We start from the raw sequence: 21,438 nt of genomic DNA, 5'->3' as shown, positions 1-21,438 counted from the left end.
TGCAAAAATTATTCTGAATAAATTCAGCCATTCAAATTTGGTACTGAATTCAAAGAATAATCCTGAATAAAGGAATAAAACACTTAGTATTTAAATCTATTAATTTAACACATTAAATAAGTTTTTCACGTAAGAAAAACTTTATTATAGTTTCTTCCAGAAACATCCCCGTAGAAGCACCCAGAAATAATGCCTACCAGACATCTATCCGGGCATCCTGTAACCCAGTCAAGTTGACAAATTGACCATCACAAAGACTGGATATATGGTGAAACCATTAACCAAGATAGAGAAAACATACGAAAGGAGGATTAGGTTTCCACAATGAGAAGTAAAGACGGGGGGGGGGGGGTGCGGAGAGAACTACAGTGTTTCCCCGAAAATAAGACAGTGTCTTATATTGATTTTTGCTTCTAAAGATGCGCTAGATCTTATTTTCAGGGGATGTCTTATTTTTCCATGAACAAGAATTCACATTTATTGTTGAACAAAAAAATCAACATTTATTAATATACTGTAGTCATGTCATCACAAACAACAGCATAACCAGCCAAACTCTGAAGTCCATCAAGAATTTCTTGTGACTCTATTTCCATGTACAACAATCTACCCCATTTCCCTGAAAATAAGACAGTGTCTTATATTAACTTTTGCTCCTAAAGATGCACTAGGGCTTATTTTCAGGGGATGTTTTATTTTCAGAGAAACATGGTAGCAGGGAACAATGAATCCAGCAAAAATGCTACTGTTCTATGAGTGGTCAACTGTGTCAGATGCTAAAGAGCTGTCGAGTAAGTTAGAAATTGGAAGTATGTCACCAGATTAAGAATTTAGGAAGACTACTGATGAAGTATAGGAGAATATACATACTACTGAGGAATTAAGAAGTTGGATTTTGACCAGGTAGCACAAGTAAGTGTGGACGATACTTTGGAGAAGTCCAACCTTTAAGGAAAAGAGGAAAATTGAATGGCTTCTGTTTAGAAGTAGGGTGAAGAACTGAGGGAAGAGGTTTTATATGTATGTTTGGTTGGTTTGAAGGCTCTTTGATTCCGTTTTAAGACCAGAATATTTAAGCATGGAGAACTGAAGGGAAGAAGCCAGAAAAGAGAGAGGGTGAAACTCTAGGTGAGGGAGAGAATGATTGATGGGTCCAGAGTCAGAGCAGGATGGATGAAAGGCATGAGATGTTACTGACTTTGGCCTTCTAGAAGCTCACCTTCCCTCAAATTAAAGTAGGAGTAAAGGGGGATGGAGGAGCACAATCAGAGTGCAGTTTGGAGACAGGAAGAAAGAATAAGGAAAAATTTCCACCCAGTTGATACATTTCCTCTGGACAGTAAGACTGCCAGAGTGAAGAACCTGCAGGAGAGAACAGGTGGTTCAATGCATAGTCACTACTGGAAGAGCCACTTTGGAGGCTGCAAACAAAACTGCCAGGCAATACTGAGAATCCAAGAGGTTAAACACTGCAATTCCTTAGCTGTACCAGTTAGCGTAGTTATTTTATTTCCTCCCTCGGTCCTCTGCAAATCAGAACAGAAAGAAATTTCTTCTTGGAATATTTAATCTTAACATTCAAAAGCAGAAGTATCATATACCTGAATTTCACAGAAAAGCACTTCTAAAGAAGTGTTCACAGATCCTGAGAGGCATGATTAATATATACATTGTTGCTGTCTGCTTATACACACTTATAAATTTAGAGCTAGAAACAAAAGAGGCAAATGTGACAAAGGCAAAAAGAAATAATCTCTATGAAAACACCAATAACAAACAACCCTATCACTGATGTGTCTGTCTCAGAGAGTACTGAATTCTATCTATCATCAGATAAATGCTAAAAACTAAAGATAGCTTCTGGTATAGTAAAGAGTTTTGATTTTCACAACATTCTCTAGAAAAACTAAAAAGTGATCCCTCAAAAATGTACTGGTATAGACTTAAAATATTGCCAAGATCTCTAGCAAGCGCAATTACTGTCTACTCCAAAATTTCAATAAACCTGACCTTATCAACTCTGGGCTATAAAGTCAAAATGTGGTCAAAATCAATTTAATATGGCTTTTATCTCTCTCTTGGCATCAAGGCTTCATTTGTGTATAGTACCTACAGGAAAACTAAGTAACAACTCAACAACAAACACCTTTTCTTTTCTATCTTTTTTTTCTTTGATATTGTTTATTTGTGATGTGAGAAGGGGACTAGGATGCATTTTCTGTTTGAGGAGCTGGAAAACAGGTTGGAAGTTGACATTCTGATATCAGCCCAAAGTTTGTCAAGTTATTCTTAAAAAGTAAAGAAATGAGTGGGAGAGAAAGAATAATCATCCTAAGAATTTCTCCCCCTTTTTAAAGGTAAAAAGTAAGAATAAAAGTAGAAAGTAGGTTTGGGTATGTTTTACACGTGTGTTTAAAGTTCAAGTCCAAATACATCTGGCTCTAACACAGGGGTCCCCAAACTACGGCCCGCAGGCCACATGCGGCCCCCTGAGGCCATTTATCCGGCCCCCGCCACACTTCCAGAAGGGGCACCTCTTTCATTGGTGGTCAGTGAGAGGAGCATAGTTCCCATTGAAATACTGGTCAGTTTGTTGATTTAAATTTACTAGTTCTTTATTTTAAATATTGTATTTGTTCCCGTTTTGTTTTTTTACTTTAAAATAAGATATGTGCAGTGTGCACAGGGATTTGTTCATAGTTTTTTTTTATAGTCCGGCCCTCCAACGGTCTGAGAGACAGTGAACTGGCCCCCTGTGTAAAAACTTTGGGGACCCCTGCTCTAACATCTTCAAGACTTTTTTCAAGTACATATATTAACTAGATGCTGCCATCTACTGGACAATTTATAAGGAATTTGTGCTTTACTGGTACAAAAAACTTTCATGGAGGGAAACAGCATAAGATTTCTGTTATCATAATAAGCCTTATTAGGAACATTTTACTTTAAAATTTATGGCTGTATATATGCTTGATAAAAATAATTTTTAATTATTCATTTTTTATATTTTAATTAAAATGAGTAATCAAAGTTCAGTGAATGACATGGGAAACAAAATAATCTCAATGATATAAGCAGTTTCACACCACTTTATAAAATGCTGCTGTGTTGTAATAGTAGGAATATGAGACTTACAAAAATCAGTGCTATGTGGTCAAATTGGACTCTTGAATTTATATTCATTTTTTTCACTCTGCTAATATACCTTCTTAAACCAAAGATTCCAAAAGTTTACTCTTTTGGAATAAGGTTATAATTATGATATATTGTTACACATGTTAAAAATATTTTTTAAGTGTGTAATTAAGCTAATAATGTAGTCTAAAGTTAATCCTATCTCTTTGGGTTTTAAATATTTTTTTATTGGTTTGAGAGAGTAAGAGAGAGAGGAAGAGGGAGAGAGACATCTCTTCCTAGCTTCTGGTGGCTCCAGAATCCTCGGTGATCCTTGGGTTGTTGCTACGGTACATTATTCTAACCTCTGCCTCTATCCTCACACGGCCTTCTTCCCTGTCATTGTGTCTCTGTGTTTCTATTAGTCTTCTCTTCTTAGAAGGACACAATTATTGAATTTAGAACTCTCTCTAATTTCATATGACCTCATCTAAACTAACTACATGTGCAGAGATCCTATTTGAAAATAAGGCCACATTCTGAGGTTCCAGGTGGACGTGAACTGTGGAGGGACAGTACTGAGCTGGCTATGTGCAGAAACTGGCCAGCATCATTCTCTCTGCACGGAGACAAACCCAAGCAGATTCTGAGCTCTCAGTGCTGAGTCTGGTAAGAAACAAACGTGAAGGAATTTCATCCACATCAAAGCTCATGCTAAAGAGTTACAGTAGCCTAGGTCAGGTTCTTGAGATTCTAAAATGTGAGACATTCAGTTTGTAAAAGACAAGTGGAGTCTAGGATTCTCCGAGAAATCAGAATCCCTTGCTTGTAGCCAGTCTATTGCCCAAGCAATACTAGATGACCACTTCTGTGATGTAGGTTATGTGATGTAAGTGTTCTGTCAAAAAATACCAATTGCTTACCAATCCCTAAATTTTCATCACTACATAAGTAGGTTAAATAAGTTACATGACTGTATAATAATTCTGTATAAGAAGAAAAAAGATAACGAGGAGGAGGATAGGAATCACAAATATACTTACACACAAGAGGGGAAGAAGAAACATATGTGCAAAACTAGCTGGCTGGTCTCAGAAAAGCAGGACTGGGAGAGAACAGGGAATAGGACGATTTTTCTGAAAGGAGTGCAGAGGCCTGACTGGGATACCTCGTGGGAAGATCCGAGGCTGTTGGGAGGCTATGTGCTTAAAATGGGTGTTCAGAGGCATCTAAGACACATAGGAAGTAAAGGCAAAGACATGCTTTGTCTATTTCCCAATTTTTCACTCTTCTTCCCCTACCCTTGAGCCGATACAAGCCCTTAGAAACTCTGAAACATACCTAAGCTCAAAGTAGTTCCATATAATCCTACCTAATGTGATCATTTTCTCTAAAAAAGAGTGAAACAAAGAAAAAGAAAAAATAATTGAAATGGGAATTTTACCTTAATCCAAATATTCTGCACTGAGATAAAAATAAAATGAATCAATTTTACTCACTTACAGTTTCTTCTGATGCAGCAGTCAAAGCTAGAAACTTTCTTGTATTTTCCATTTCCTCATAACTTGGTGACGCTTCACTATTTCTTGCAGACTAATGAAAGAGAAATGAAAATTTAAATATAAGAAAAGAAGGCAACATTGATATTTTGTTAAATTTCAACATAGTACATATGTTTCCAATCGGGTACATAAAGAAGACTTAGGTCACTTTTATTCCTTTAAAAATCAGGAAATCTATTAATGTTTCCTGTCACCACAAAATTCTGTCAACAAGTATTCCCAAATAGAGTTGGAATATATGTCTACCATTATATAATAATTACCTTGCTTAAGGTTTCTTAAGTTTCTATTTAATATTTCTATAACTAGTGAGTAACCTAAAAGTACATAATCAGATTGCAATTTCAGAACTACTAGTACATTTTATTATGTTTACAGTAACAGTTCTTATTTCCAAGCAAGTAAAACTTTGCCTTGAGATTCAACAAGAATAAATGATAGACTAATTTTTTTCTGTTAAAATTTACACAAATTATCTAGTTTCTTTTTTTTTTTTAAGTGAGAGGAGGGGAGATAATGAGACAGACTCTTACATGTGCCCCAACCGGGATCCACCCAGCAACCCCCATCTGGGGCAGATGCTTGAATCAACCGAGCTATCCTCAGCGCCCGTGCCATTGGCTGTGAGAGGGGAAGAAGGAGAGAAGAGGGAGAGGACAGGCAAGAGAAGCAGATGGTTGCTTCTCATGTGTGTCCTGACTGGAGATCGAACCCAGGACACCCACACACAGGACTGACGCTCTATGCATTGAGCCAACTGGCCAGGGCCATTTCTCTAGTTTAAAGCACCGCATTTTGGTTTTTTGTTTGTTTGTGTTTGTTTGTTTAATTTTTAAATTCTACTTAGAAAATTAACTTTAACAGGGTGTCAATGATCAAAAAGAGTACATAGGTTTCAGGTTAACATTTCTATAGCATTTGAACTGTTCATTGCGTTATATACACATCACCCAAAGTCAAATCAATTTTCCATTAATTTTCACCTTATATTTGTCCCTCTTTACACCCTATGCCTCCCCCTCCCCCCATCCCCATTCCCTCACATTCCCTTCCACCTGGTAACCACTTTGCTTTTATCTATGTTCATAAGTCTCAGTTTTATATACTACCTATGTGTAAAATCATACAGTTCTTTGCTTTTTCTGATTTACTTATTTCACTCAGTATAATGTTCTCAAGGTCCATCCATGTTGTAAATTTCACTGTTGTCATTTCTTATTGTTGAGTAGTATTTTGTTGTATATGTATACTTTGTTATTAACTCATATTATTGTCTGGGAAATTTCCTCCGAAGTCAGTCAACTGATCAAGGAGGAGTTTATCAAAAATAACCAGTTATCACAATGTTCCTCACCTTAAAAGTGCTCTCCTTTGAGGGACCAAGTTCAAGTGTGAGCCAATAACTATACATCAAGTCAGTGCCAATATCTGGTCTACACTCACCCCTCAATACTAGAGAAAGTAAGAGGGCCAGGGAAGCCAAGGCAATATTGACACAGAAGCAGAGAATGGTCCCATGCTTCAAGCACTTTGCAGTGTCCCAAAGAGATCTTGACCAGCACTTGACGACACATGTTCACAAAAGTTTACTCAAATAGGCCCTGGCCAGTTGGCTCAGTGGTAGAGCGTCAGCCCAAAATGTGAATGTCCCAGGTTTGATTCCCAGTCAGGACACACAGGAGAAGCGACCATCTGCTTCTCCACCCCTCCCCTTACTTTTCTCCCCCCCCCCCAACAGCCATGGCTCAGTTGGTTCTACCTAGTTGGCCCCAGAGCACTGAGGATGGATCCAGGCCTCTGCCTCAGGTGCTAAAAATATCTCGGTTGCCAAGCAATGGAGCAACACCCCAGATAGGCAGCAAGCATCCCCCAGTAGGGAGCTTGCAGGGTGGGTCCCTGTTGGTGGAGGTGCACACAGGGTTCTGTCTCTCTGTTTCCCTTTCTCTCACTTCATTTAAAAAAATAAGTTTACTCAAATAATAATGAGAACCAGGAAGTTAAAGTTTTGTATATATGTAGATTTATCTCCAAAATGTAAGCTTGCTGAAGAAAAAGTGGATATATATACTTAATGAAAGTAGGTATCACACCCTTTCCATTCTAGAGATGGAGGAGCCCCAGCCTGACACTCAAGAGGCCTAGTGGGTTGTCCCTGTGGAATAATCACACCAGTCAGTGCCAGTGCAGTACCTGAAACATTACCCACCTCACCAAAATAAATCAATTAAAAAAGACCACATAATAAAAACTACCACCATCCATGCTTTTCTTACTCATCACAGAGGAAATTGCTTCTTACATATCAGCATGTGGTTATACAATTCTTACCTTAAGGTCTTCCCATAGTTTTTTTCTCATTTCTACACCTTGTTTCTTAACTTCTTTTTCTCTATATTGTTTCTTCACCAGTATTTTATCAAGCCTCTTCATCTTCTGAATAGCATTTTGAAGTTGAGAATCTAATTCTTTTAATTCGGGTTCATCTATATTTTGTTGAAAGTAGGGATAAGCCTGAAGTTTAGCAAACCATAAAATTTTGTTTTGTTTTGGTTTTACTATTTCTTCTTTCATTTGACAAATATTGGTAATAACTAACTGCTGGTAATAACTAACATTGGGATCAAGTATCTTGATTTACAAGGTGCTATCACTTGTATTTTTTCATATAATTATCTAACAACCCTGTGAAATAGACATGCATCTCTATCTTACAGTTGAGATAACTGGGTGTCCCAGTAGAGCCCAAGCTCTACTCGATCAGGCATTCCTGATTCGACTTTCCTGTGCAGTGGGACACTCCCGCTTATTAGCATGGCTGGCAGACTCTTCAAGACTACTCTTGAGGTGGCTATGAGGATTCTACTTATCAGTGCCGACACCAGCTGCCACCGGAGGAAAGACACAACCACACACAAGTCAATTGCAAGAATCAGACAGGCAGTTTACTACTCACAAATCCTTTTGGTGTGCCAGGGTACAGCTTAAGAGGGCCCCATCGGTGTGCTCCTCTCGGCTCTTTGGTCAGAGTGGCGTGGAGACAGTCCACGTTCAGGTTGGGAGTCTGGGTGACTACTGTAGCAGGGGGCCCCTTAGCTTTAGTACCTTTTCTGGCCAACGCCTTCTAACAGGTGTCAATCTACAGGATTATCACCTCAAACCACCTTTTTGGGAGTTCCTCACAGGGAGCCCTTTTTATGTTAATCTACTGAAATGTTACATCAAGCCACTTTTAAGGTGTTCCTAGGGAAGCTTCTTGTTTCTGTTAATTTACAGAGTTATGACATCAAGCCAGTTCTTACTTATATCTATGTATAACTTCACACACACACTAACTGGGCCCTGCTCAAAAGTCAGAGTCTATTTATCATATTTGTACACACTATATTAATTCCTATCCAGGTGGCATAACTTTATTTAATTTCCTTAATTGATTTTAATATTATATCTTAATTACTTTTATATATTTTCCATGTTTTTCTATATTTCTATATATTTAATTACTATAATATTATATTACTATAACACTGGGTCCTTTCAAATAGCCAATAACTTATAGCATTGAACCCAGAAATGGGTCTTGTATAATTTTAAATACCAAATTCTTTCTACTTCATTCTGCAATAGCTTCTATATTCATAAGTAACACATAAGGAATAACACAAACACACTATTCTAAAGCTGCTTCAGACTAACTATAAGAGAAAGTATGTACACAATAGCTACAGTAAAATCTAGCATGTCATAAGTGACACGAAACAGTTCCAATGAATATATAGAAACAAATTCAGAAAAGTACTCCGTGTAACTGGACACCTTTTACCTATGCCCCTCCCACTTCTATTTTCCTGAAGTACTGTACCTAAAAATGTTCTTGAATTGTAGATAATTAGTAGTAACTTATTTGAAATTAGGGACTCTATAGAATTTTCATCATTCAAGTCTTAGCTTATGTTTAATGATGTTAATAATAGCAGCTAACACTTATAGAGTCACCTGATAGACACAGTGTTAAGTGCTTTATTTATATGCATTATATCATTTAACCCTCATCATAACCCCATGGATGGTACAATTGTCCCCATTTTATAAATTATTAACTAAGGTTAATTTGTAAGGGACTAATATATATAATCAAGATGATATAACTAGTATATGGCAGAGTCAGTTTCCACTCAGAACTGTCTGACTCCAGAACCAAAGCTCTTTACCACCAGGCAATACGTCCCTGTAAAGTATGCCGAAAGATGAAAATCTGGCAATGCGCATAAATGCTCAAATTCTAGTCTCAGCTACCCCAGTTTAGACAGTTAGAAATGCTATGTTAGCTAAGAAAGGCCAAATTTTGTGACTCTTGAAAATCCAAAGGGTCCAAAGATGTTTTTCTATAATGTATATTACTTCCTCTTTAAGGAAAATAAAATATTTTAAGTGGGGCTAAACTTATCCAAAAAGAACTCTGATTATATTAATACAGAGGCTCTGCAAATCTTATTGCTTATGTATTCCAAATGCAACAGCCTTTAGTTCTAATACCTGCCTGCAAATCTTAGTATTCTCAGGTTTCATGTACATAGCTGGTCTATATAACAGGCTTTTTATTTTTTTTTTTTATTTATTGTGTTAACATGGTTTCAAGTGCCCCACTCAATATAACACCCTCACACCCTCACAATGTGCCCTCATGCCCCATGCAAAGTTTCCTTCCATTCCCATTTCATTCACCCCTTTTTCCCCCCTGCTCCCCACTTCTATCTCCCCTCTCCCTCTGGGACCTGCTGCCCTGTTATCTGTATCTATATGTTATATATATATTGGCTAATATGTTTTATTATGTTATATAAAATTTGGCTAATTCCTTCACCTTCTTTGATCCTATCCCCTGGTCCCCCTTCTGTCCGACAGGTGTCCATCTGTTCCTTGTAACCTTGTCTCTGTTTCTATTTTGTTCTTCAGTTTATGGTGTTCATTAGATTCCACATATAAATAACATCATAGGATATTTGTCTTCTCTGCCTGGCTTATTTCACTTAGCATAACAATTTCCAGGTCCATCCATGCCATCGCAAAAGATAAGATTTCCTTCTTTTTCATGGCCACATAGCATTCCACTGTGTATATGTACCACTGCTTTTTAATCCTCTCGTCCACTGACGGACACTTGGTTGTTTCCAGATCTTCGCTATTGTAAGCAATGCTGCAATAAACATGGGGGTGCATTTCTTCTTTTGAATCAGTGATATGGTGTTCTTGGGATATATTCCTGAAAGTGGGATAGCTGGGTCATAAGGCAGTTCCATTTTTAACTTTTTGAGGAAACACCATACTGTTTTCCACAGTGGCTGCACCAGTCTGCATTCGCACCAGCAGTGCAGGAGGGTTCCCTTTTCTCCACATCCTCACCAGCACTTGTTTGTTGACTTGTTGTGAGCACCATTCTGACTGGTGTGAGGTGATATCTCACTGTGGTTTTAATTTGCATTTGTCTGATGATTAGTGACATTGAACATTTTTTCATATGCCTAAGGGCCATTTGTATGTCCTCTTTGGAGAAATGTCTATTCAATTTCTTTGCCCATTTTTAAATTGGATTGTTTGCCTTCCTGGTGTTGAGTTTTAGTAGTTCTTTATAAATTTGGTTATTAATCCTTTATCAGATGTATCAGCAAATATGTTCTCCCATTGAATAGGTTATCTTTTTATTTTGTTAATGGTGTCTTTCACTGTGCAAAAGCTTTTTAGTTTTATATAGGTCCATTTATTTGTTTTGTTCTTCATTTCACTTTCCTGCAGAGATATATGGGCAAAAATATTGCTACAAGAGATATAGGAGAGTCTGCTGCCTATGTTTTCTTCCAAGATTTTTATGTTTTCGCAACTTACATTTAAGTCTTTTATCTATTTTGAGTTTCTTTTTGTAAATGGTGTAAGTCGGTAATATAGTTTCATTTTTTTGCTTGTGCCTGTCCCATCTTCCCAACTGCATTTATTATTAAAGAGACTGTCTTTACTCCATTGTATACTCTTGTATCCTTTGTCAAATATTAATTGACCATAAAGGTGTGGGTTTATTTCTGGGTTCTCAGTTCTGTTCCATTGATCTATATGCCTGCTCTTATGCCAGTACCAACCTGTTTTGATTACAATGGCCTTGTAGTATAACTTGATATCAGGGTGTGATACCTCCTACTTTGTTTTTCATTTTCAAGATTGCTGAGTCTATTCAGGTTCTTTTTTGGTTTCGTATAAATTTTCAGAATATTTGTTCTAGCTCTGTAAAGTATGCCATTAGTATTTTAATAGGAATTGCACTAAATCTATAGATTGCTTTAGGTAGTACGGATATTTTAATGTTAATTCTTCCTATCCATGAACACAGTATATGCTTCCACTTGTTTGTATCCTCCTCAATTTCTTTTTTTCAATGTCTTATAATTTTCCAAGTACAAGTCTTTTACCTTCTTGGTTAAATTTATTCCTAGATACTTTACTTTTTTTGTTGCAGTAGTGAAGGGGATTGTTTCCTTAATTTCTCTTCTTGATAGTTCATTGTTGGTGAATAAAAATGCAACTGATTTCTGAATATTAATTTTATATCTTGCCATATTGCCAAATTTATTTATCAGGTCCAGTAGTTTTTTGGCTGAAACTTTAGGATTTTCTATGTACAGTATCATGTAATCAGTAAATAATGACAGTTTTACTTCTTTCCAATTTGGATGCCTTTTATTTTTGATTCTTGTCTGATTGCTGTGGCTAGGACTTCCAGAACTATGTTGAATAAGAGTGGTAAAGGAGGCACCCTTGTCTTGTTCCTGATCTTAAGGGGATTACTTTTCATTTTTGCCCATTGAGTATGATGTTGGCTGTTGCTTTGTTACATATGAACTTTATTATGTTGAGGTATGTTCCCTGTATTCCCACTTTGCTGAGAGTTTTGATCATAAATGGGTGCTGAATTTTATCAAATGCTCTTTCTTCATCTATTGATAGGATCATGTGATTTTTATCCTTCCTTTTGTTTATGTGATGAATCATGTTTATTGATTTATAAATATTGTACCAGCCTTGCTTTGCCAGAATAAATTCCACTTGATCATGATGTATGATCTTTTTAATGTATGGCTGGATCCAGTTTACTAATATTTTGTTGAGAATTTTAGCATCTATGTTCATCAGAGATATTGACCTGTAGTTTTTTTTCTTTGTAGTATCTTTACTTAATTTTGGAATTAGGATAATGCTTCTCTCATAAAATGAGCTTAGAAGTCTTCCCTGCTCATTTTTTATTTTATTATCTTATTTTTATTAATTTTAATACAGTGTCATTGATAAATCAGGGTACATATGTTCAGAGAAAACATCTCCAGATTATTTTGACATTTGATTATGCTGCATACCCCTCACCCAAAGTCAAATTGTCTTCCGTCACCTTCTATCTGGTTTTCTTTGTGCCCCTTACCCCCTCTCTCTCCTTCCTCACCCCATCCCCACCCCCCTACTCCACCCCCCATTACCATCACATTCTTGTCCATGTCCCTGAGTCTCATTTTATGTCCCATCTATGTATGGATTCACATAGTTCTTAGTTTTTTCTGATTTACTTATTTCACTAGTATAATGTTATCAAGGTCCATCCATGTTATTGTAAATGATCTGATGTCATCATTTCTTATGGCTGAGTAGTATTCCATAGTATATATGTACCAAAGCTTTTTAATTCACTCGTCCACTGACAAACACTTGGACTGTTTCCAGATCTTCGCTATTGTGAACAATGCTGCTATAAACATGGGGGTGCATTTCTCCTTTCGGAACAGTCCTATGGTGTTCTTAGGGTATATTCCTAAAAGTGGGATAGCTGGGTCAAAAGGCAGTTTAATTTTTAATTTTTTTAGGAATCTCCATACTGTTTTCCAGAGAGGCTGACGAATAGCCTCAGCAAACTTAAAAAAGAAGAATAAAGTGGGAGGTATCACATTTCCTGATATCAAGTTATACTACAAGGCCATTGTACTCAAAACAGCCTGGTACTGGCATAAGAACAGGCATATAGATCAATGGAACAGAACAGAGAACCCAGAAATAAACCCTCAGCTCTACGGACAACTGATATTTGACAAAAGAGGTAAGGGCATACAATGGAGTAAAGACAGCCTCTTCAACAAATGGTGTTGGGAAAATTGGACCTGTAAAAAAATGAAACTAGACCACCAACTTACACCATGCACAAAAATAAACTCAAAATGGATAAAATACTTAAATGTAAGCTGTAAAACCATAAGCATCTTAGAAGAAAACATAGGCAGTAAGCTCTCTAACATCTCTTGCAGCAATATATTTGCCAATTTATCTCCATGGGCAAGTGAAATAAAAGACAGGATAAACAAATGGGACTATATCAAACTAAAAAGCTTCTGCACAGCTAAAGACAATAAGAACAGAATAAAAAGACAAACTACACAATGGGAGAACATATTTGACAATACGTCTGATAAGGGGTTAATAACCAAAATTTATAAAGAACTTGTAAATCTCAACACCAAGAAGACAAACAATCCAATTTAAAAATGGGCAAAGAAATTGAATAGACATTTCTCCAAAGAGGACATACAAATGGCCATTAGGCATATGAAAAAATGTTCAATGTCACTAATCATCAGACAAATGCAAATTAAAACCACAGTGAGATATCACCTCACACCAGTCAGAATGGCGCTCATCAACAAAACAACACAGAATAAGTGCTGGTGAGGATGTGGAGAAAAGGGAACCCTCCTGCACTGCTGGTGGGAATGCAGACTGGTGCAGCCCTGCTCATTTTTTAAATGAATTTTTTGGAATAGCTTGAGAAGGATAGGTGTTAGTTCCTTGAATGTTTGGTAAAATTCACCTGTAGAGCCATCCAGTCCAGGACTTTTGCTGCTGGAAGTTTTTCGATAATTGTTTCAAATGCCTTTGTTGCAATCAGCATGTTTACATTTTCTGATTCTTCGAGATCCAGTTTTGGAAGATTGTATGTTTCTAGGAATTTATCCATTTTGTTAGGTTGTCCAATTTTTGGCATATAGATTTTCACAGTATTTTCTTACAATCCTTGTATTTCTGTGATGTCAGTTGTTAGTTCTCCTCTCTCATTTCTAATTTTATGTATTTGGGTCCTCTCTCTTTTTTTCTTGATGAGTCTGGTTAAAAGTTCATCAATCTTGTTTACATTTTTAAAGAACCAGCTATTGTTTTCATTGATCTTTTTTTTGTTGTTTGTTTTTGTTTTTAGCCTCTATGTCATTTATTTCCACTCTGATCTTTATTATTTTCTTTATTCTACTTCCTCTGGGCTTTACTTGCTGTTCTTTTTCTAGTCCTTTTAGGTGCAGGGTTAGATTGTTTATTCAAGCTTTTTCTTGCTTCTGAAGGTATTCCTGTAATGCTATGAACTTTGTTCTCAGGACTTTTTTCTCTGTGTCCCATAGATTTTGAGTTGTTGTAAATTCATTTTCACTTGTTTCAAGGAAATTTTTTATTTCTTCCTTGATCTCTTTGTTAACTCATTGGTTATTTAATAACATGTTATTTAGCATCCAAGTGTTTGAATGTTTTTCAGTTTTTGTATTGTAGGTTGATTTCTAGTTTCATACCATTGTGGTCAGAAAAAACGCTTGATATAATTTCAATCTTCTTAAATTTATTGAGACTTGTGTTGTGTCCAAACATGTGGTCTATCCTAGAAAATGTACCATGAGCACTTGAAAAAGAATGTATATTCTGCTCCTTTGGGGTGAAATGCTCTGAAGATAGCGATTAAATCCAGTTGATCTAGTGTGCCATTTTTTTTTTTTTTTTTTGTATTTTTTTTCTGAAGCTGGAAACAGGGAGAGACAGTCAGACAGACTCCCGCACACGCCCAACCGGGATCCACCCGGCACGCCCACCAGGGGCTATGCTCTGCCCACCAGGGGGCGATGCTCTGCCCCTCCGGGGCGTCGGTCTGCCGAGACCAGAGCCACTTTAGCACCTGGGGCAGAGGCCAAGGAGCCATCCCCAGCACCTGGGCCATCTTTGCTCCAATGGAGCCTCGGCTGCGGGAGGGGAAGAGAGAGACAGAGAGGAAAAGAGGGGGCTGTGGGGGGTGGAAAAGCAAATGGACGCTTCTCCTATGTGCCCTGGCTGGGAATCGAACCCGGGTCCCCCGCACTCCAGGCCGACGCTCTACCGCTGAGCCAACCGGCCAGGGCTTAGTGTGCCATTTAAGGCCACTGTTTCTTTGTTGATTTTCTGTCTAGAGAATCTATCCATTAATATTAATGGAGTATTAAAATCCCCTCATATTATTGTATTGTGGTCAATTTTGTCTTCATCAAAATCTGCTTTATATATTTAGGGGCTCCTATATTGGAAGCATAAATATTTACAATGGTTATAACCTCTTTATCATTGTCCCTTTTTCATTATATAGTGACTTTCTTTGTCCATTACTATAGCCTTTGTTTTAAAGGCTATTTTGTTAGATATAAATATTGCTACCCCAGCTTTTTCTTTTTTCATTTCCATTTGCACAGAATATGGTTCTCCATCCCTTCACTTTCAGTCTATGTGTATCTTTTGTTCTGAGATGGATCCCTTGTAGACAGCATATATACAGGTCTTGTTTTCTTATCCATGTAGCTACCCTATGTCTTTTGATTGGAGCATTTAATTCACTTTATAAGGTTATTATTGATATGTACTTATATATTGCCATTTTATTCTTTAAACCTATAATCCTCTTCTTTTTTTTTTTAACTTTTCTCTTCTTATAGCAGACTTTTTAACATTCTTGTAGTAATATATATAAAGGTCTACCAGAAAGTTCTGTCCGTTTCTATCACAACAAGTTTCGACACGTAAGCACATGTTTATTTGGCGCATGTGTGCCTCTCTATTTTTATCACTTAATGTATACATACTGACGTAGCTAATTAACTAAAACAAAGTTGATTCACGTTAGTCTTATGTGTGAAGCGATAGTGTACCCATGGCTACTGATAAAGTTCATTTATGCCACTGTAATTTTTACAAATTTCAACACGGAAGAAATGCTACAGAAACATGTCTGTCGCATCCACCATATTCCCTGGACTTAGCACCCTCCGACTATCACTTGTTTTTGTCCTTACAAAATTTTTTGAAGGGCAAAAAATTCAAAAATGAAGAAGATATCAAACAAGCACTGGTTCAATTTTTCACATCAAAAGATAAAACATTTTTCAAAAATGAGATATACAAATTGCTCTCATGCTGGCAAGAAATCATTAATAATAATAGCAATTATATTATTTAATAAAGTTTATTGATGGTAAGAAGAATTTGTATTTTATTTTATTCCAAAAATGGACAGAACTTTCTGGTAGACCTTATAGTTTGGTGGTAATGAACTCTCTGAGCCTTTTTTTTTTTTTTTTTTTTTTGGTCTGGGAAGCTCTTTATTTCTCCTTCAATTTCAAGTGATACCTTTGCTGGATAGAGTAGTTTTGGTTGTAAGTTCTTGTTTTGCATCACTTTGAATATTTCTTGCCAATCCCTTATGGCCCGAAGTCTTTCTGTTGAGAAGTCAGATGTCAGCTTTACAGGGGCTTCTTTGTAGGTAATTAATTGTTTTTATCTTGCAGCTTTTAGTATTCTTTTTCTCTTCACTTTGGCATTTTAATTATGATGTGTCTTGGTGTGGGCCTCCTTGGGTTGACCTTTAATGGGACTCTCTGTGCTTCTTAAACTTATGTGGCTTTTTCCTTAGGGAAGTTTTTGGCTATTTCTTCAAATAAGTCCTCTATCCCTTGTTCTTTCTCTTCTCCTTCAGAAACCCCTATGACACAGATGTTGTTTCTCTCCATGTTGTACAGATGTACCTTAGAGATTCCTCAGTCTTCTTGAGCCTCTTTTCTTTTTGCTGCTATACTTCTGTGCTTACATTTATCTTGTCCTCTAAATAACTGATTCGATCTTCTGCCTCATCCAGCCTGTGGTAGATTCCCTCTAGTGCAGTCTTCATTTCAGATATTGTATTTGTCATTTCTCTGACTGGTTCTTTTTTATTTCAATGTCTTTTTTAATGTTTACTATCTGTTTAAGTTCTCATTGTGATCATCTATTCTTACTCAAAGATCCTTGAGCATCCCAATAACCATTATTTTAGCTCTGTGTCTGGTAGTTTGGTTACTTCCATTTCATTTAGTTCTTTTTTCTGGGGATGTCTCTTGTTGATTCATTTGGGTCATATTTCTTTGTCTGCCCATTTTATCTGTGTTTTAAGTAGCTCTGCTCTGACTTTTAAATTTGTTGTGTTGTCTTTATGAGAAAGATGGGCTCAGTGATACTAACCTCCAGGCCACCTGAGTTCCTTGTTCTAGGAATGCTTCTTGAGAATTGTATTTGCCCTCCTGTTATATGTGAGTCTTGAATGTAGTCTTGAATATGGGTGGGTTATCCCTTCAGGTTGGCTGACTCTCAGAGTCAACCTTGATTATGTGTATTAGATGCTATGCAGTATCTTTAATGTTGGGCGTATTTATTTTCCACGGTGTCTGGTGCCTACTGGAATCCTCCTTTGGGTGTACCACTTCTGTTGCTAGCTGAGTCTCCTATTTGCTCCTAAAGTCAATATATTACGATCTGTTATTTTAGTTAAAGTATATGAAGAAAATCTGGCCTTACACAGACATATAGTAAGAAAGAGAAATTTTATAGCCTTTTCAAATAATGGTGAATATTCATCTTTGACACTTATCAAAACTCAACAAGGTGTGGTCTCTAAAAGGTTAGTGGTTGGTAATGTAAAATCTGTAACCATATTAGTGAGCTTTTTGTATTTGTTCCATTAAAATCCATGGATCTATCTTTCATGTTAAATAATCTTTTAGCCTGCCCTGATCATTTGAAAAACAGTGGTTCACTGAATTATATAGACCTTCAAAATTTTTATACATTTTGTATAAAAATGTATACAATATAAAAAAAATCACATTTGTTAACATGGCCACCAATTTTTATCCAAAAAAATGGCTAAATATTGGGAAGCTGTCAAGCTCACAGTGATATACAGGTTTTCCAAAATTCTAACTTTCACTTGAAAGTTCAGATTTTATCACTGACAAAAAGTACAGTCAGTTGTCATCCTTGAGGCAACAGGCTCCTTTAATTTTTAAAAAACGAGTGCCGAATATCCACATCTGATTGACAAAAGATTTTCTGACCGTCATTCTTTCAAATAAAAATGGTGTTCCATTTAAAATTGGCCATGTCAGTTCTCAACTTCAATTATCACATGAGTACTTTTCTACAAAGCAAGCTTCACATTCTGGTACACAGCACAATTGTTATATGTGTACTGTGCCTCCAATTTCACCACACCGGATATGAAAAAGATGTGTGTTCAAAGGTCAAGATTTAATAAAATTATTCATTTTTACTGCTCCAAAGACAATCCTGAGTGGCACTGGCTATTTCTTTTTTCTGCCAGTGCCTGGTCATGAAGAACAGAATGACTAATAGTACAATTTGGGGCTGTTGCCTTGATTCATGCTAAACCACCAGCAATTTTCTTCACATTGCTTTTGTACCATCAGTGCAGATGTCCTTTCAGTGGGCAAAAAGGCAAATAGATTATGTCAGTACTATGATAAACTATATTACTAATTATTATGTCAGTATTGTGATGAAAGTAGTTTTTACTTTGCAGAGCTCCTGAAAGGGTCTCAGAGACTCCCAGAGCACTACAGACCACTTTCTGGAGAACTGCTCTTCTTATTCTCTCAGACTAGTATTAATTTAATAACCATCAAAAAAAGAGTCTTTTGCAAGGCAAGGGGAGAGACATCAATAGAAACCAGACCTGCCTCACTTTGATCTTGGACTTCTAGCCTCCAGAAGTGTGAGAAAATAAATATCTGCTATTTAAGCCACTAAAAAAAAAAAGAGTCTTTTAGCCTGACCTGTGGTGGCACTGTGGATAAAGCCTCAACCTAGAACGATGAGGTTGCCAGTTCAAAACCCTAGGCTTGCCTGGTCAAGACACATACAGGAAGCAACTACTATGAGTAGATGCTTCCTGCTTCTCCCCCCTCTTTCTCACTCTCCCTCTCTTTCTCTCTCTCTTTCTCCCCTCCCCTCCAAAAATCAATAAATAAAATGAAAAAGGAATCTTTTAAAACCCAAAAGTTAATAAAAGCAAATGGGATTATCCTTAATACAGGATACATTTTATTGTGCAATTCTAGTCATGCTCAATATGAACCAAAAAGATTCATAACTCATGCAATAAAATGCAGAAATACTTCTTATGTGATTAATGTAAAATGACCACAATAACAATTTTATGAAATGACATGTCTTATTATTTTTCTAAGTGTATTTAAGGACACTTAATAGTCTTCTAAATAATAGCTGATGATTGTTTGTTGACAAAAAATAACTCACTTTTTAATTATTTCTACTTAGCTGATAAAAACATATTTACTATTTTAACATCTGTAATTATCACCAGCCAATCACCTACCTGAACATTTGGAGATTATCTGATGTTGACCCAAGTTCACATCTTCATCTGATCCCTCTTCAGCCAGTTTCATTTTCTCAGAGTAGTTTTCCCGGCTATTATTGTCACTGTTTCTCCTTCCCTCTGCATTACTGCTTTCTGAGTGGCCCTCTTCATCAGAGTTCAACTTGACTTCAGTATCAATCTAAAAATTATTTCCAAAGAAACATTTTTCAAAAATGATGTACTGTTTTAAACTTTCAATTTCTAGATTATTTTAGATAATGGAAGTATATATGGGAATATACATACACTAGAATTAAAGTATTCTAGGAATATAACACCTTTTAATTAAATGTAATTAAACTACACAATTAAATTTAATAACATTTGCACCACAGAAATAGGCACCATTCTCTAGCAACTTCTAGCAATAATGGGGGAAAGTCAGGAAGCAGTCCTAAAGAGAACTGCTCTCTGCCAGGCTCTGGGAATGAGGCAATGGTACCTGCTCCCTGAGCTTATGCTCAGATGAAGAGTCAAAGGTCTAGAACTTTGTCTGAATTGAGGTATGTTTGTAATGAAATTCTTCAAGTCAGAAAGAACCATGTGCTTTGGTGATTAGTTTATTTTTATGCTATACAGTTTTTCTATTTCATTATGGCTTCCCTCACCATTTTAGCAAAGTTTATTTTGATAACACCACTTTGGTGCAGCTGTGTTTTCCTGAGAGAGAACAAGAAAAGACATCCATGGCTGAGTCAGGAGAAAACAGGGATCACAGGGCTCTGAGGACTGCACTGGCAGTGAAGGTCACAGTGGAAATGAACACAGCCTGAGGGAGAGTCAAAACCGGGAGAAGCCCTGGCCGGTTGGCTCAGCGGTAGAGCGTCGGCCTAGCGTGCGGAGGACCCGGGTTCGATTCCCGGCCAGGGCACACAGGAGAAGCGCCCATTTGCTTCTCCACCCCTCCGCCGCGCTTTCCTCTCTGTCTCTCTCGTCCCCTCCCGCAGCCAAGGCTCCATTGGAGCAAAGATGGCCCGGGCGCTGGGGATGGCTCTGTGGCCTCTGCCCCAGGCGCTAGAGTGGCTCTGGTCGCAACATGGCGAAGCCCAGGATGGGCAGAGCATCGCCCCCTGGTGGGCAGAGCGTCGCCCCTGGTGGGCGTGCCGGGTGGATCCCGGTCGGGTGCATGCGGGAGTCTGTCTGACTGTCTCTCCCTGTTTCCAGCTTCAGAAAAATGAAAAAAAAAAAAAAAAAAAAAAAAAAACCGGGAGAAAGAGCCAGCCACTTCTGAGAGGAGTGCTTTGACTCTCCCAAAGGAAGGATTGTCTGCTCCAGCCCTTCAGAGACCAGTCCTGGGAGGGTTTTATGTTGTCTCTGTACCCACCTGATCCATCTCCCCTATTATAATCTGGGCCCCATGAAAATCTCCAAGGTGGAAGGTTGGTGGCACTGAGAGTTAAAACTGCCAGGGTAACAGGCAGGATTGGAGGAACATCTCTATTCACCTGAACCATAGTAGTATACAAACCCCAGCGGAACTGGGCTGTCAGTGGTTTATCATTATAGCCACTATTTGTTGGTGGGGTACTATTAATCATGTCCTATGCTAAGTACTTTACCCTCACTGCCTCCTTTACTCCACACAATGACCCTATGGGAAAGGCACTGCTACCCAATTTAAAAGAGAAGAAAAATAGACTCAGTATAGAATAAAACTAGTGAAGGCCCGATTTAGAAACAAACAAAACAATGCCTACTTCATGTAATCTCCTGTTAAAGAGCATTTTCTGCCTGACCAGGCAGTGGAGCAGTGGATGGAGTATCGAACTGGGATGCGGAGGACCCAGGTTTGAGACCCCAAGGTCACCAGCTTGAGCGTGGGCTCATCGGTTTGAGCAAAAGCTCACCAGCTTAGATCCAAGGTCACTGGCTTGAGCAAGGGGTTACTCGGTCTGCTGAAGGCCCATCAATGGTCAAGGCACATATGAGAAAGCAATCAATGAACAACTAAGGTATTGCAATGAAAAACTGATGATTGATGCTTCTCATCTCTCTCTGTTCCTGTCTGTCTGTCCCTATCTATCCCTCTCTCTGATTCTTTCTCTGTCCCTGTAAAAAAATAATAATAATAATAATAAAATGTTTAGTAATCACTTTTTAAAAAAAGTGTTTCCTGTTCAAAAATGATTAATTTTTGAATTAATTAAATGATTAATTAGCAATTAATTATTTCTGTCAAAGGCCAGGTAA

The 21,438-nt window shown here is 37.4% G+C and overlaps 1 protein-coding gene across 3 annotated transcripts in view; it reads right to left on the bottom strand.

The window, feature by feature from the left end:
- FSIP1 (fibrous sheath interacting protein 1) overlaps window positions 1-21,438 on the bottom strand; it is a 287,135-nt gene that overhangs the window by 249,866 nt on the left and 15,831 nt on the right. For all 3 annotated transcript variants that reach the window (XM_066388521.1, XM_066388520.1, XM_066388524.1), the window contains exons 3-5: window positions 19,204-19,387; window positions 7,005-7,159; window positions 4,614-4,707 (exon numbers count right to left, since the gene is read on the bottom strand). In XM_066388521.1, the coding sequence (XP_066244618.1) occupies window positions 4,614-4,707; window positions 7,005-7,159; window positions 19,204-19,387 (433 nt within the window). The remainder of the gene's footprint in view (window positions 1-4,613; window positions 4,708-7,004; window positions 7,160-19,203; window positions 19,388-21,438) is intronic.

This window comes from Saccopteryx leptura, chromosome 6 (assembly GCF_036850995.1).
Source record: "Saccopteryx leptura isolate mSacLep1 chromosome 6, mSacLep1_pri_phased_curated, whole genome shotgun sequence".
NCBI lineage: Eukaryota > Metazoa > Chordata > Mammalia > Chiroptera > Emballonuridae > Saccopteryx > Saccopteryx leptura.
Note: the sequence above shows the minus strand (reverse complement) of the source record. Positions and strands in the feature narration are given on the sequence as shown.